General features: G+C 38.1%; 1 protein-coding gene across 3 annotated transcripts in view; it reads left to right on the top strand.

Annotated features, from left to right (window-relative positions):
* Snx7 (sorting nexin 7) overlaps positions 1–16,123 on the top strand; it is a 110,911-nt gene that overhangs the window by 34,501 nt on the left and 60,287 nt on the right. For all 3 annotated transcript variants that reach the window (XM_004635688.2, XM_023720302.1, XM_004635689.1), the window contains exons 3-7: positions 1,049–1,159; positions 1,674–1,838; positions 4,623–4,821; positions 11,447–11,646; positions 14,109–14,195. In XM_004635688.2, coding sequence (XP_004635745.1) covers positions 1,049–1,159; positions 1,674–1,838; positions 4,623–4,821; positions 11,447–11,646; positions 14,109–14,195 — 762 coding nt within the window. The remainder of the gene's footprint in view (positions 1–1,048; positions 1,160–1,673; positions 1,839–4,622; positions 4,822–11,446; positions 11,647–14,108; positions 14,196–16,123) is intronic.

Genomic DNA, 16,123 nt, shown 5'->3' with positions numbered 1-16,123 from the left:
TTAGAAACAGGTTGCATAAACTATTTTTGTGACAAGATTGTATCTTAGGCCTTGAACTGGGTAATTTACAATTGGTTTATCTGTGTGTGTGTGTGTGTGTGTGTGTGTGTGTGTGTGTGATATTATTGGTGAGCATATGTTATATTTGCAGTATTTTTTCCATCTTTAGTCATTCAGGAAAATATCAATGTAAATGTACTGCATGTAGGTTTTAATATGTAAAAACTCAGTTAAGGAATAGGAAAAATAATCTGTTTTCTCATGACAGGTAAGTATGCATTATGGAAGCCATATATTTGTTTTTGGTCTTGGACTGAACCTGTGAAGTTGGTGTCATAATTCTGTTCTTGTCATATGTGATGGCATAGATTTTTGGTTGGCTAAGAACAGATATCTTAATGTATTCACTTAATTTTCAGGAATTTGGTCATGTAATTGAAAACTCCTTGAGAAATGACAGAATGAGTTTCTTTTCATATCAAATATTCATTAATTACATTTTGGAAAATACAGTGGTAAAATCACTCTGAAAAATGTTAGAATTTTTATATACTAAAAGGAAATTTTAGCAAAGCAATTCATTTGAGAAAATTCCAAGAAAATATTTTTCTCAGTCACATCCAGATTATTTTCCAAATTGTAAAAATAGGACTTTCCTCAAATTCTGAATTCTAATAATCTCATGAAAAGAAATATATTTGAAACCTAATTCAGAACACACTTTTTTCTTAAGTGAGAAAATCATGCCAAAGATAATAGTAGTTAAAATCTTGTGGAAGACAGATGGGTGTTGTAAGACAGATTTTTCAGTTTGGACTTTAAATTTAAGCATAATGTTTGCTTTCTTTCTGGAAATACCAGAAAGTTTGCTTTATTTCATCTGCTACATGAATAGATGCCTAAAAAAAATACATTCTGACAAACACTGAATAATTAAAATTTGTTAATTTTTCTTAGAGACTCATTACTTCAGAATGTCTAAAATAACATTAGGCAAATGTCTCCTTCTTTTATTGCTCGCACTGTTATTTTCTCCTACTTTCTGCAGACATCTCGTGGGGAATTTGATTCCAGTGAATTTGAAGTTAGGAGACGTTATCAAGATTTCCTTTGGTTGAAGGGAAAACTTGAAGAAGCACACCCCACTCTGATTATTCCAGTAAGTCTGCAAATCTTTGCATCATTTTATTTATTCTTTCTTTGTTTTGTGAGTCTTTTGAAATGCCTAAAATCTAACATAAGTCCTCTCCATCCACTCCTTTAAATCCACTGTAACCCATTTATCTTAGAAACATTTATCTTAGACACTTTTATTTTATTTTATTTATTTATTTATTTATTTATGGCAGAACCGGGGATTGAACTCAGACCCTTGAGCTTGCCAGGGAAGTGCTTATTCCACTGAGCCATCTCCCCGGCCCCTGACACATTTATTTCTAAGCTTTACAATTTTAAGTATGTGGATTGTTTAATAAAACTATTATAACAATTTTACTATAATGTGGACTGAGGTTTTAGGCTCTAACATTGAGAAGTTTTAAAAGTTATTATTACAAGAATTAACTTGATGTTCAGCTAGTTTTGCCAATAGAAAAAGTGTAGAATTCCTTGTAAACTTCAGCCATGTTATACTCAGATAGTGTTTGTTTTTGCCTTTGTGTTTTTGGTCTTAGCCATTACCAGAAAAGTTTATAGTGAAAGGAATGGTGGAGCGTTTCAACGATGACTTCATCGAGACCCGCAGGAAGGCATTACATAAATTTTTGAATAGAATTGCGGATCATCCAACTTTAACATTTAATGAAGACTTCAAGGTTTTTCTTACTGCACAAGCTTGGGTAAATAATTTTGATTTATACTCATATAATCCTGTAGCATTTATGTTTTGTAGATTGCTTCCTCTTGTTTACTTTTACAAATCAGGCAGTAGTGTCCTTGAATTGAGATGGAGGTTTTCAAAAGCATTGGAGCTGTATCCTTCAGCAATAATCCTATGTCACATCTCCCTGGAAACATTACCAAGGTCTTAGGTCTTCCTCACAGACACCTGCTCTTATTTTTTGGTTGATTTTTTTTTTTTTTTTTTAAATGTCAGAGTGTTCATTGTATAGGCAATACTACACATGTGTAAATTATTTAATGACACTATTTGGAATAATGATGGATGAGGTTCGTTCTTTCTTTCTTTCTTTCTTTCTTTCTTTCTTTCTTTCTTTTTTTGGTGGAACCTGGGATTGAACTCAGGCCCTTGTGCTTGCTAGGGAAGCGCTTATTCTACTGAGCTATCTCCCAGGTCCCTGGATGAGGATTTTTCAAGCTAGGATAATAGTCATTAAATGGATGGATGGAGACAGAGATAGAGACAGAGACAGAGACAGAGACAGAGAGAGATAAAAACAGTCTCATGTCTTTTTCTGTAATTATCTATGTGGTAGGTTTCCTAATTTTTAATAGAGTAGCCCCTTTATTTTACTTCTATTTGTATTTTTTTTTTTTTTTTTTTTTTTCTTTCAGGATCTTACTACGCAACTTGGACTCATAGTAATTCTCCTGTTTTTAGCCTCCTCAGTGCTGTGACTATAGGCAGGTACCACCATGCCTGAACTTGGTCACTGGCTCAGTGTGCCCAGAGGCGGGGCCAGCATGGCATGTGGTGCCAGGGATCAAACCCCCGCCATTGCACTTGCCTAAGCAGGTGCTTAGTTTGCTGAGCTATCTCACCTGCCCTATGTATGTTTTCTTCTATGAAACTATAAGCCAATCAGGAAGATAACGTATAAGACAAAAGATCAATATTAAGCAATTACTGACCAATGTTGAGTTTTATGTCTCTGTTACTGTCAAAGCATCAGAAGCTAAACAATACTTCATCTTGATTGTGACAGATAGTCCTGCTTTGTGGCAGCTCTGGTAACTTATGTGAAACAGATTTGTTATGACCTACCTCTAGAACCTTCAGAGTTGTTAGAAACACTCCCTATGGTTTTTTTCTTTTCTTTCTTTCTTTTTTTTTTTTATTTTGTTAGGGAAGGGTCTACAGGGTGTTCAATACTACTAGATCAGACTCATAGTGATCTGCCTGTTTACAGTCTTCCAAGAGCTGAGATTACAGGCCTGCACCACCACACCCAGTCTCAATTGCCATCACAGGGTGCCCAGGAGCGGGGCTGGCATGGCAGGCCTGGGGATCAACCCCCTGGCCTCTCACCTGCTTGCAGGCACTTTAATCTGCCGAGCTATTTGGCTGGCTCTCTAGGTTCATTCTTGTCCTAAGCAAAGAATTGTCCAAGACAAGCATAAGTGGTAGCAAATTTTTGCATTTATTAAAGGTAGAAAAATAAACAGGCTCTGCAGATAAATTTGGGTCACATTAAAAATAGTAAAAGCACTTTACAGGAGAAATTGGGGTACAGGAGAGAACACAGCAGCAGAGACCTCAGTGTGGCCCTTCTTTTAGTACCACCAAGTCCTAGGACTGACAGCAGGTCAAAGCCAGCCTGTGGAAAGCCTGTCAGCATTCCCACGAGAATTTCACATGCAGAGATTTTGGAACTGTTCTGAACACGTGCCCTGGGATTTTGTAATTAATAGATCATGCCTACTCTCCCAACCAGTTTTGCCATGTCTTAATCTCCTTTCTCAGTCCCAACCCTATTCCTCACAAATACAACCATCACCAAGTTGTTCCCTTGTCCTCTCCTTTGTTGTTTAAAAACATATCTTATTTTTGAAGCAATACTTTTTTATCTAGTGCATCTTTTTATGACATTTCTTCTACTTTGCAAGCCTGGTGCTGTCCTTCCTGGGTGAAGTCCGAGATAACTAGCTACATAATTAAAGTATTTCTCTGCAGCCAGCCAGCCGCTGGAGGTGGTGTCATATTTTACCCACTTCAGTTGGAGAGCTGTGGTCAGCTAGTATTTGCACACTATTCTAAGGATGCTAAGGGGGCAGAGCAGGTTCATGATTGGCCATGAGGCTGCTGCGGTCCTGTTGCCAGGATTGTGATCCTGCTCTACCACTTACCTAACTGCTTGTAGATCTTCTAACAAGTTTCATAACCTTGCTGTGTTTCGTCTGTGAAATAAGAGTAATAGTGGGGCTTACCTCACAGGTTTACTGTGAGATATGTATGTAAAAATTCAGCATGGTACCAAAGTGAATTACATGCTCATTGCATGTCAGCTGTTATTATAGCCGAGGAACTAATGATGTTCCTCATTCTTTCCAGGAAGCAGTGTAGGCCCTGACAAGTCTCTCAGTCACTTTGCCTTCAATTCCCGTTAGAAACAAATGGTCTCTCATATCATCCTGTCTTTGTCTCTCACATCGTCTTGAGGGCTGTTTCCTCTGTAAATTGTGTTCTTCCAGAAATTTATGCTTTAAGGAAAGACTACCCACTTGTTTTACATCAGTCCTTTGAAAAGGAATATTTTCTTTAGGTTGAGACTTAAAGGAGGACTTGTACCATAATGAGATTCATCTGCTTCTGACTAACCTTGAGGAAAGTGTATATGAGTTTTATTGTCTTCATCGTACTCTCCTAGTTAGGTTTCCTTTTCTCTTGAGTCCTGGAGTGTTGTTACTTGACTCACCACTGATATGTCGTTTTTTCTTCCCAGGAGCTCTCTTCTCACAAGAAGACAGGGCCCGGGTTGCTGAGCAGGATTGGGCAAACAGTCAGAGCCGTGGCATCCTCCCTGAGAGGGGTCAAAAACCGCCCAGAGGATTTCATGGAGATGAATAACTTTATTGAAATGTTTAGCCAGAAGATTAACTTAATAGATAAAATATCTCAGCGGATTTACAAAGAAGAAAGGGGTACGTAAACTTGCTGATATGTGATGTCAAAGCCGTTTCTTTTGAATCTTTGCATTCACTAATCTAATATTGCTATATATGTTAGCGTTTTACCTTCCGGGCATAATTTGTCTCCAACTGTGAAGTGAAAACTTACGATTCATAAATAATTTTGAAGGTAGTCATCACCAGTCTGCCCCTTTGCTTCTGCTAATCAGTATCAGTTCCAGCCCCCATTTATAGGTAAAGGTAGTAGAGTAAGTTTTGAGCTTAAGATTTTGTTTGAAAAAGGTCTTGATGTGTAACCCTGGCCAGCCTCCAGCTCATAGCAAGCCTCCTGCCTCAGCTTCAAGTGCTGTAATTGCAAGCATGTGCCACCACTTCTGCCTCCTGAATTTAAGATTTTGGACATCATTGTATGAAGGCTTATCATCTTGTTAACATGGACTGTATCTTAGTGTCAAAGAAGTAGGTGTTCCAGAAAATATGCTTTCTGTATTTTCTAGTCATTTATTTTGGTGGTACTTTTGTTACTGTCTGTTTTTTAAAAATATCTATCTATCTATCTATCTATCTATTTATTTATTTGGTATGAAGTCTTGCTATGTACCTCCCACTCATAGCAATCCTCGTGTCTCAGCCTCCCCAGCGCTGGGATTACAGGCATGCACCACCACATCTGGTTTCCATTGCCAGCATTGCATGTGGTACTGGGGATCATACCCGGGTCCTTGCATTTGCCAGGCAGGTGCTTAGACTGCTGAACTATCTCCCTAGCCCTGTCACTTTCTGCTTCTTGTGAAAAAAAGAATTAATAAGAGTATTCCTTGATGATTCTTCTCTAAGTCCTTTCAGATTTTTCATTCTAATTTTCTTCCCTTTTTTTTTTTTTTTTTTTGGTGGAACCAGGGATTGAACTCAGACCCTTGCGCTTGCCAGAGAAACGCTTATTCCACTGAGCCATCTCCTTGGCACCCTCATTCTAATTTTCTAATTGCATTTACTTACATTAAAAATAGATGGTGGAATCAGCCAGCATATTTCCTAATATATTAATATTAGAGATGAGGAAATGCCCACAGGTTAATAAGAGGCATGGTCATGGCTTGTTAATTGTGTCTATCATTAATTACAAAGTCCATGAGAATAACCAGGGGAAGATTTGGGATAGTGGCAGGAAACCTTGCTTTATCAAGAAGTGATTAATTATTACAGGAGATTTGGGAAAAATTGTATGAGAATGTACTTTGCCCTTTCTTTTCCTTATTTTTTGTGCACTGACATTTGATAAGATCATTGTGGTGACTGAATGCAGTTCAATAATTTGGATTCACCCTCATTGTTTTACTCTCACATTTACCATTTACTGTTTTTCTTAACCTTAAGAAATTAATTCTTCTAACAAGTTTCATGCTTCCAATTATGTTGAACAGATTTTGAATGCATAGTTTGGTTGAATAGCAATGAAGAGAAGCCTTTGACCACTGAAGACCTTTGTAGGAGATCAATATACTTACATCCGTGGTGCAGAGATAGCTTTAAAATCTTTGATAGGCTCTTGTGTTTAGACAATATTCAAAGAGATAAATTTTTCATAAAATTAAAAAGTTTGAGCTCTTATTTCGAAGAAGTGAATGCTGCTAGCCCAAACTTGAGGGGTTCTTAGTCTTTGCAATGTGAAGTCTGCTTGTCAGATTTTACTCCAAGTGATGGAATGTTCTCTTCTACAGTTTTGGGAATGTAACCTGTATAGGCAGTGTCACTTATATTTGTATTAGAAAGAATTTGATCATCACAACTCCTGGTTTCTCTTTTGATTTTTTGTTGAACTCTTAATTTTTAAAAAAAATTTATTTCATTTCACATTTTTCTAGTTCCTTTCACAGAATTGTGCTGGCCACAGCTTGTATTACTTCTCTGAGCTGGAGAGTTAAAGAAAAAAAATAAAGGTTTCTCCATGGGTCAGCTTACAGTCTAGTTGGGTAATAGATATATTAGCAGGCAGTTGGCCATGTGGCTTGTTAAAGGTTTACTTGTAAGTGAATTGAGGGCTGTATAATTTTAGGGAAGATCAGTATGTGGAAACACATTTAATTACACATGCTGACACGCACATGAATTAAGAAAAAATATAGAAAACTTTCTTTTATGGGAATATTAATTTTCTCACTGTTTAAGAAAAAATATTGGCATGACAAAGTGGAGTTACAAAAAATTTTAGACATCATTAAGCCTTATACCTTTATTAGGTGACAACTGATATTTCCATTGCTTTTACATTTAATGTTTTCAGTTTCATACTTTAGCTTAGAGCAATATCATACAGTTTTGAGAATTCTAATAAGTGGCGAGGTGGGTAAATATGAAGAATTTCATTAAACATATGTAGATTTTAGATAAAAATGCAAAGTATGAATTTTCCATATAAAAAGTTTTATGTCATTAAAGTTAGTGGTATGTCCAAACAGTTCTGAAGGATATTATAGAAAAAGACAATAATTACATGAATCCCAGTAGAATGAATAGAATGTGGAATCCACCAGGCAAAGCAAGCAACTAAACAGAGGGGAAAGAAAAGCCCAACGACAGGAGAATATGATGACAAGGGTAAGTCGGTATATATCAGTTATAACCATAAATGTGAATGATCTCCATTCACCAATCAAATGATATAGAGAGGCAGAATGAGTCACAAAATAAGATCCAAGAATATGCTGCTTATAAGAAGCACATTAACACAAACAGAAATTACACATTAAAAGTTAAAGGATGGAAAACAATACTCCATGGGACAGGAACCCAGAAAAAAGGAGTAGCTGTTCTATTTGCAGACAAAGTAGATTTCAAGCCAAGACTGTTTAGAAGAGATTAAAAAAAAGGTTACTACATACTTATTAAGGGAGCAATCCAAGAGGTAGAGATAATAATCATAAATACACATGCGCCAGATACCAGCACACCCAATCACATAAAACAAACATTAATGGATATGATAAATTAGATAAGCACTAATACAGTTGAAGTGGGGGATCTCCATAGACTACCATCGCAAATAGAACAATCAGCTATACAAAAAAATGTCAACAGGCCGGTGAGATAGCTCAGCAGACTGAAGCACCTACTTAGGCAGGCTTAGGCAAGTGCACGGACTGCAATTTGATCCCCGGCACCACATGCTGTACCATCCCTGCCCCCAGAGTGGGCAGAGCCAGCCAGTCCGGGCATAGTGGCCCATGCCTGTAATCCCGTCTCTGGAGAGTCTGAAAGCAAGAGGCTCACCATGAGTCAGAGCTGTGTAATGAGACCCTGTTACAACCAAACACATTAAAAAACAAAAATAAAACAAAACAAAAAAACCCACACAAAAAAAAGTCAACAAAGAAAAAATAGCATTCCATCTCACAACAGAATACATATTCTTCTTAGCAATATATGGGACTTTCTCCAAAAGAAGACCACATACCTGCTCATAGAACATGCTTAAGTAAATGCAAAGGAGTTGAAATCATCCCAGCTATATCTATATAAGATCAATAATGTGAAATTGAAAATCCATGGCAAAAATACTCCATAAAAACCAAATACACAAAACATAGAAATTAAATACAACCATGCTAACCAACCAATATGTCACTGATAGAAGATGGCCTGAGGGCCTCATGAGAAGCAATGCGTCTCCACCCTTTGCAGCCTCAAAACTGTAAAAGTGAAATGCTTTGGGAGCTAAGCTGCAGAGCACCATGTTCTACGTGGCGGCAGTGGCCATTCCAGGTTCGAAAATAGCGTCTGTTCCAGGTTCTGGAATGGAGCAGCATAGAGTTCATACCTTAGAATCAGGTTTAGAGTGTACAACAATACAGGCTCTGGACCTCTACAACCAAGAGAGAAGAAAGCCTGGAAGCTGCTTCAACTAGCAGCAGACCTTGGCTTCATTCACATCTAGTTACATGCAGAGTGCAAGAGTTGTGGGGTTAAGAAGGCTGCCACTGTGACTTCAGAGGGCCTGGGAGGCCAGGCAAAGTACCCACATGAGGCGAGCATGTGAAGCTGTGACTGGGAAGCCAAAGGTACAGTGGAGACCCCAGAAGTTACCGTGGATTGTCTTAAGGAAAACTGCAAAGAGGGAGCAAGGCTGGCCTGAGAGAGAAGCAGTTAGAGCTGCATCCAGCAGAAGTGCTGCAGGGTGGAGTCCCTGAAGCTGCTTGAAACACAGTTTGCCACAGGTTGCTTCAGATGCTGGATACGGAACTATAGGATTTAGTGTTTGCCCTGCTGGATTTTGGAATTGCTTTGCTCGCAATCCTTTGTATGCTTCTGTTTGTTACTTTTGTAGTGAAAATGTTTATCGTGAGCCACTGAATATTGGAAGCATTTAACTTTGTTTTCATCTGTACAGGGGTTTGCAGCAAAGAGTTTGCCATACATCTCAGAGGAGAGTTGGTACTTGAACTTTTCAGCAGTGCTAAAACTGTTAGTACTTTGGCAACTCTAGCTGATGGACTAAAAGGAATGTACATGAGCCTTTGAGGGACCTGGGTTAGAATGTTACGTCGTTCTAATGTAATATAATTTTGATAGTCTTAATACTCGTTTTTTAAGAATTGTTAAATCTGTTTACAATGTTCAAGTTGTGGAATAAGAATAAGCATGTGGGGCTGGTGAGATAGCTCGGTGGACTAAGGGCCTGCTTTGGCAAGAGCAGGGACCAGGGTTTAGTCCTCAGTCCTGTATACCTTGCCAACCCTGCCCCTGGGGCATGCTGAGTCTGAGCTGGTAACTGTGTCTGGGTGTAGTGAGTCTGGGCGTGGTGGCACACACCTGTAATTCCAGCTGTTGGGTAGCGAGACTTGTACTAAATACATAAAATGAAAGAAAAAAAAAAAAAGAATAAGCATGTGTTTGTATCTGGAAACAGGTTTTAAAAAAATGTGTCAGTTGCCAGATTGACAAGGGGTGGATTGTAATGGTTGATACATTGTGCCTGCCTGTGATGTTTAGAAGTTTATCTGAGTGACTCAGCAGGGAGCCAGGGTTCTTATTTTGTAAACATTGTCATCCTGTGCAAGAAGGGTGCATGGAGACTACGTCAGGGATACAGAATAGGCTTACAGAATAGGCTTGCTCCTGCTGCTTTTGCTGTGTTCTGCTGAACTGTTGTCCCTGTGCTGTGCCACCCTGCCTTGGAGCCAGCTTATTGTGGACTGAAACCACCATAAACTGAGCCAATACACCTTTTTCCCCTTAACTTTGACTGTTAGGTATTTTGTTTCAGTAATGAGAGAGAAGTAACCAAGACATGTTTAAGTATGGCCTTGTTTATGTGAGAAACTCAAACAGTAAATAATGACCAAAATGGATCATAGATGGTGGAATGAAGAAAGTGTCCAGACAGGAAGGGGACACATGGGTAGGAGAGGAGAAAAAGAAGGGTGGGAATAGGGATAGAAAAGAGTTAGGATATGATACGTATATGGTTGTGATTATTGTGTGTATCAAAAATGTACCAATAAAGTGAATTTAAAAATAAAGTTGATAGTGTAAATGCAAAAATGCAACACTACTATTCTTTAAAAATGAAATCCATATTTTTGAATGCACAATTTATCATGCATTGAATAGCTTTGCTTATGCATTCATTGTCTTTGGCAGAAAAATAGTGACTGAATACATTACTGCCAAACTTTCAGATACAAAAATAATAAAACTCAGCAACTGTTTCAGGAGTAGATGTAATACAAGCAATTGTAATAGAGTAGGATAAGGCTTTAGTAGAAGTATAAAATATGACTGACACATACAGGATAGAGGCAATTTAGAATCCTGTAGAACAATACCAGAGGAGACATATTTGAACTGGGATATGAAGAATTAGATAGTTTGCTGAGTGGTAGAAATTACACAGGGTGAGCCAAAGGGATATGTATGCATGTTTAGAAGAAATCATGAGATATACATGAACAAACAATTATTTTGGCTTGAGTCAAAATATACTTGGATGACAATCTTCAAAGTTGGACCTGGAGTGACAAGTAGGGGTTGATTCTATATATAAAAAAGCCAGTGTTTATGTTATTCTGACAGGGATGGAAAGAAAGAGAACAGCTGGGAGTCCTTTGCCGCTATAGTGCAAGCTAGGCATGGTGATGGCCATGGGAAGGGAGGGAGGTAGGTAGTTTTCAGTGAAATTGGTGATTGACTGGCTCTTTGCAAGTGTGAGTCTAGCATAATCCCCATGTTTTTGTGCTTAGACCTCAATATGAGTTACCATTAAGTAGAGTATATAGTCAGAAGAAGAGAGAAAAGACAAATTTGTGTAGGCCCTGTTGCCTGCGAGACTGCCAAGAGTAGTTAATGCAGTGAGGGGAAATTCTGAGTAGATAAGATAATTACATAACTTGCTCTCTAAGCCAGGATATTTTTGACAGTGGGGAAGAATTACATTATTGATTATACTTGAGCAGTAGTTATTCAAAGACCGACTTGGTCAACCTGGGATGGTGGTGAGTTTAATGAAAGACAATGTCTGCTTGCTGTGCTCACGCGAGAGCACAGACATGAGAAAGAAAACCCTTTCAGGCTGTTTTCTAGGGATTTTGAATACACTTGTAAATCAGTGAACTCATGAAGTCAAACGTTTTTGTTTTAGAGTATTTTGAAGAAATGAAAGAATATGGCCCAATTCACGTTCTGTGGTCTGCATCGGAAGAAGATCTGGTTGACACTCTGAAAGGTGTCGCCAGCTGCATTGACAAGTGTTGCAAGGCCACTGAAAAGCGCATGTGTGGGCTCTCTGAGACCTTGCTTCCTGTTGTGCATGAGTACGTGCTTTACAGTGAGATGTTAATGGTAAGGACATCCAATTACAGGAGTATGCAGTGCCTGTCTCGAGTCTAATCATTATAATGTTAATTTTTAATTTCTGTCTTTGTGCCTCTGCTTTCCTGTCTTAACAGAATGTTTTGCACAGAGATAATAAGTATTTTGTCACTGTGTACATAGAAAGTGAATGGAAGAACATAATGATAAAAGGCATGAGCACTCCATCATATCATCAGCAATTAATGAGATTAGCATAGAAGTATCTCCAGTCAAGGTTGACTTAAGAAATACAATTTTTCCAACCTTTTGAAAGTTTTACTTCAAAAAATTTGTAGTGCTTTGGCAATTTCTTTTCCTGAGAGTTGCTTTCCGGAACACTTCTAGGTACATTTGATTTAGCAATAGATTTAATATCTTTATGTGGAAAGTGCTTGAGTAGGATCTTGGTGTTTGTTTTGCCTTCTGGTTGCTACAAAAGGAAATCCTTCAAGGGAAAATGGTTTTCTTTCACTATTTGAAAAGGCTTTTATTCCTGTTATTCAAAGTTTTGCATCTTACCTTCCTAGCTCAAGTTAAAGATTTCCAGGTATTTGGGGTTTAGCAGTCTGCAAAGCTAATGTTTTTTTCATGTTGTATTATCCTTTGCCCATAGTATTATCTTTTACCACTTACACTTAGAACAGACTGGTCTCCAGTGTTTTGGGGGAACGGTGGAGACAGAAGTCAATTTACATTTAGATAGATCCTTTCTTGCCATTTATAATTTGAGCCATGTCTTATTTTTGGCATTATGTGCCCTTGATTTCTAGAGATTTTTAGCTTTATCTCAGTATTGGTCAGGACAAGTATCGTAGCGTTTCAGCATAAACTCTACCAGTCCTTTTCTTATCATGTTCAGGCTTCTTTTGGCAGAGTTAATAAATAGCACATGTGTATTTCAGACTTCTGCTGTTACGTGACTTTATGGGACTCCTCCTATAAACAAGCCTTGCTGGCTCCCCAAAACTTCTTAAATTTCACTGTTGAGGAGGCTCATGCTTTTCTCAATTAATCTCATTGATCACATCTCTTGATTTTACTTCATTGTTTATCTCCTCTCCTGTGGCTCTTCAGAGAGGTCTGATTGTATATTCTTTTCCCCTGATTAGGGAGTGTTTTTCCTTATTTTATGTCAAGATGGAACTTACACAAGTGAAATCTTGCATTATTAAAGATGTGTAAAAAATACAGCAACTACAAAGAATTTCTGGGTGAGGTTCAATTAATTGAATAATTTTGTAGATTTCTATGGTAATCAGTGGTATTTATGTCATATTTCTGGTTTGTTTATACTGAAATGTTTTATTGAGTTTGAGCTAATGAGTTATAATTCTTAGATAGAAATGATTAAATTTCTGTGATTTTTTTTTTTTTTTAATGTATTTGGGATGCTGTCTACAGGGTCTAAAAGGTCTCAGTACACGGATCAGACTCATAGTGATTCTTCTATTTTTCAGCCTCCCAAGTGCTGGGATTACAGGTGCATGCCACCATGCCCAGTCTCAATCGCAGTCTCAGTGCGCCCCCAGGATGGGGCCAGCACGGCACGCCAGGGATCGAACCCTGGCTACAGCACTCTGCCTAAGCAGGCGCTTTAGTTTGCTGAGCTATCTGGCTGGCCTCAGCAGTCCTTACTTAGACTGTCTCTAGGCCAAATACTTAACGGAAACAGACCTTAGATATGTGAGACTAAATTATAGGATGAGTCATTTGGATTAGAGAGGGGCAGTGGTTTCTTGACATTAATAACATGTTGTACAATGAGGTAAATTTAAAGAGGATTGTTATAATTAGTTAAATTTTCTATTGATTTATTTGCAACTAAGGAATTTCAACCTCTTGAATATTTTAAGGAGGATTCTGCTGGCTACACAACTAGACTGGTGGTTCTCTAGATACTATCCTTATGTCTCTCAGGTCTCATTCAAGTGCTGTAGCACTGTCTTATGATGTCCGTGTACCTGAGTTGTGTGTCGATTCTTCTCTTTGCAGACTCCTCAGAGGGTCTGTGCCTGTCTGAGGCCCTTCTGTCCTTCTGTCCACGTCCTGCACCTGGTGTCTCACCGACTGACCTGTTTGCTTGCCTGGAGTCCATTTTATTCCCATCTTAGTCTGTGTAGGCTGTTGGTGTTGTTAGAGTTTTATTATTAACATTGTGAACACTATTGAAAGGTGACTACAGGTTAAAAAAAAAAGAATCCTCACGTACATAAAGTCTAAGAAAAGTGAATCACGAGGGAAAGATAAAGATTGAAAAAAATTACTGAAAATACAGAGTGGTTGTATATAAACATTGCTTCTCAAAGGTGGAGTATTCACTTATTATTGAGATTTTAAGATTAAGGAAACCAACTTTGTGTAGGGAATATATTCATGATGATTGTTTATACTCAGAAATGTATAGTTTTCTTATAAAACTGTTAATTGTTTTCTCCTTGTGTAATATAAAGGATGTTATGAAAAGAAGAGACCAAATACAAGCAGAACTGGATTCCAAAGTTGAAGCTTTGACCTATAAAAAGGCAGATACTGATCTGGTAGGTTTTTAAGATTTGTTTGCTTGGTTGGTTAGTTAAGTTTTTTAAAAAGAATAATCTAGAAGCAGTTGTGTGAAATTTTTATTAGCAGCATAGTATTTGTTAAATGATTGTCTCTAAGCATTCATTAATGTCACTAAGCTTTTTAGGCAGCGTTAAGCACCCCATGAGTCTTTCTGGAGACAGCCTTGCCAGCAGATTGTCTTGTAGAGTGAGCCTGGCAGTGGGAAAGCTGGCTCTTGCTTTAAGTAACTTCTATGGTTGAAGGAAGCATACTTTCACTTTTCTTTTAAAGCATTAGGTGGGCATTGAGTACGATTTGGATACATTTGCTTCAGGTGAGGTAGGGTGTCTCTAAGAAGCCTCCCTAGTCTGTAGTAAACTGTGTCTGTGCTACTGGGCTAACATTTTCATTCCTCCTCTGTGTTTCAATTTCCTCCCTACTTTCAATTATTTCATGACATGATTTCCTAGCTAATTTTCTTTGTAATTTTTCTCTTTCTCTGTCCTCCCTAATCTGAACATCAAGTAGCAGTTTGTTCCCTGAGGTGTCCTCAGCCCCTAGAGTAGTGCCTGGGTCCTCAGGGTCACTGGATATGTACTCAGGGAAAGAATGCCATACCTGGTGCCTATGCAGATCCATGGGTCAGATCAGAGGCTTGGAGCCAGAGGCCTCTGAGGACTTGACTTTGGGCAAAAATGGATGTTTCACTAACAAGTGTTTGTAAATTATGGTCACATTTCATGAGCTTTCCAAACTGAAATGCTACTATCCTGAATGGAGTGTGAATAAGATGTGGTGGGCTGCTGCCAACAGAGTGGGACAGAGGAATCTAGAGGAGAGAAATAGTGGAAAATGTGGAACTGGAGGAGCTAGTGTTCAAGGAAAAAATCATATTTATTTTTACCTCAGGATGAAAAGAGAGGGAACCTGAGATTAAACCTTTTCTCATCAAAGAGGAAATTTATGTATTTGTGGTTTTTTTCCCCATCACTTAGAAGGAGCAAAATAGAGTAGGCTCATGTACAGAATTTTAATTGTGCTGTTTGTTATTTAATAAATAATTTGTTATTTATTAAGTAACACTAAAGATTCAAATTAGTGGATAGATACAGTTTTGATCTTGATTAAGTACTTAGAAAAGCATAGTATTTCAGAAGAATAACAGTGTGACTAATGAACCAAACATCTTCAGCTGGATGTGGTGGTGCACACCTGTAGCCCCAGCACCTGGGAGACTGAGGCAGGAAGGTCACTGTGAGTTTGAGGACAGCCTGGGTTACACAAAGTTCAAGCCCAGTCTGAACTACATAGCACAAGCCTGTGAAAATAGACAAATAAATAAATATTTAAATATCTTCAGAATGGTCTATATTCATTTTGTATTTCTTCAAGGAGGTAAAATTGAAAATTTTCATTTTTTTTCTCTGTAATTAGGACAGGGTCTACAGCACCTCACTATGTAGATCAGACTTGTAGTGATTCTGCTGTTTTTAGTCTCCCAAACACTGGGATTATAGGCATGTGCCACCATGCCCAGTCTCAATCGCCCTCTCAGCACGCCCTGGGGCGGGGTGGGACTGGCACAGCATGCTGGGAATGAACCCCAACCACTGCACTCTGCCTAAGCAGGCACTTTAGTCTGCTGAGCCATCAGGCCAGCCCTGAAAATTTTCATTCTTATTAGTGTATGTTTGAAATATATAATGATTACATTCACTATTGGTACATGGACATAACATTTTTTTTTTAATTTTTTTTTGGACATAACATTTTAAAATGAAAGAAAAATTAGGTGGGGTTGTTACAGCTACAAAGCACAGAAAAAATGGCATAGGGGCAAATACAGCTAGGATTTCCCACTTATATATGTCAAATATATAAATATATATTGTATTTGTGTGTATTATATATTATTAATTTGGCT

This window comes from Octodon degus, unplaced genomic scaffold (assembly GCF_000260255.1).
Source record: "Octodon degus isolate 3935 unplaced genomic scaffold, OctDeg1.0 scaffold00074, whole genome shotgun sequence".
In the NCBI taxonomy this organism is placed as follows: Eukaryota; Metazoa; Chordata; class Mammalia; order Rodentia; family Octodontidae; genus Octodon; species Octodon degus.
The sequence above is the reverse complement of the archived record's forward strand: the minus strand, read 5'-3'. Positions and strand labels throughout refer to the sequence as shown.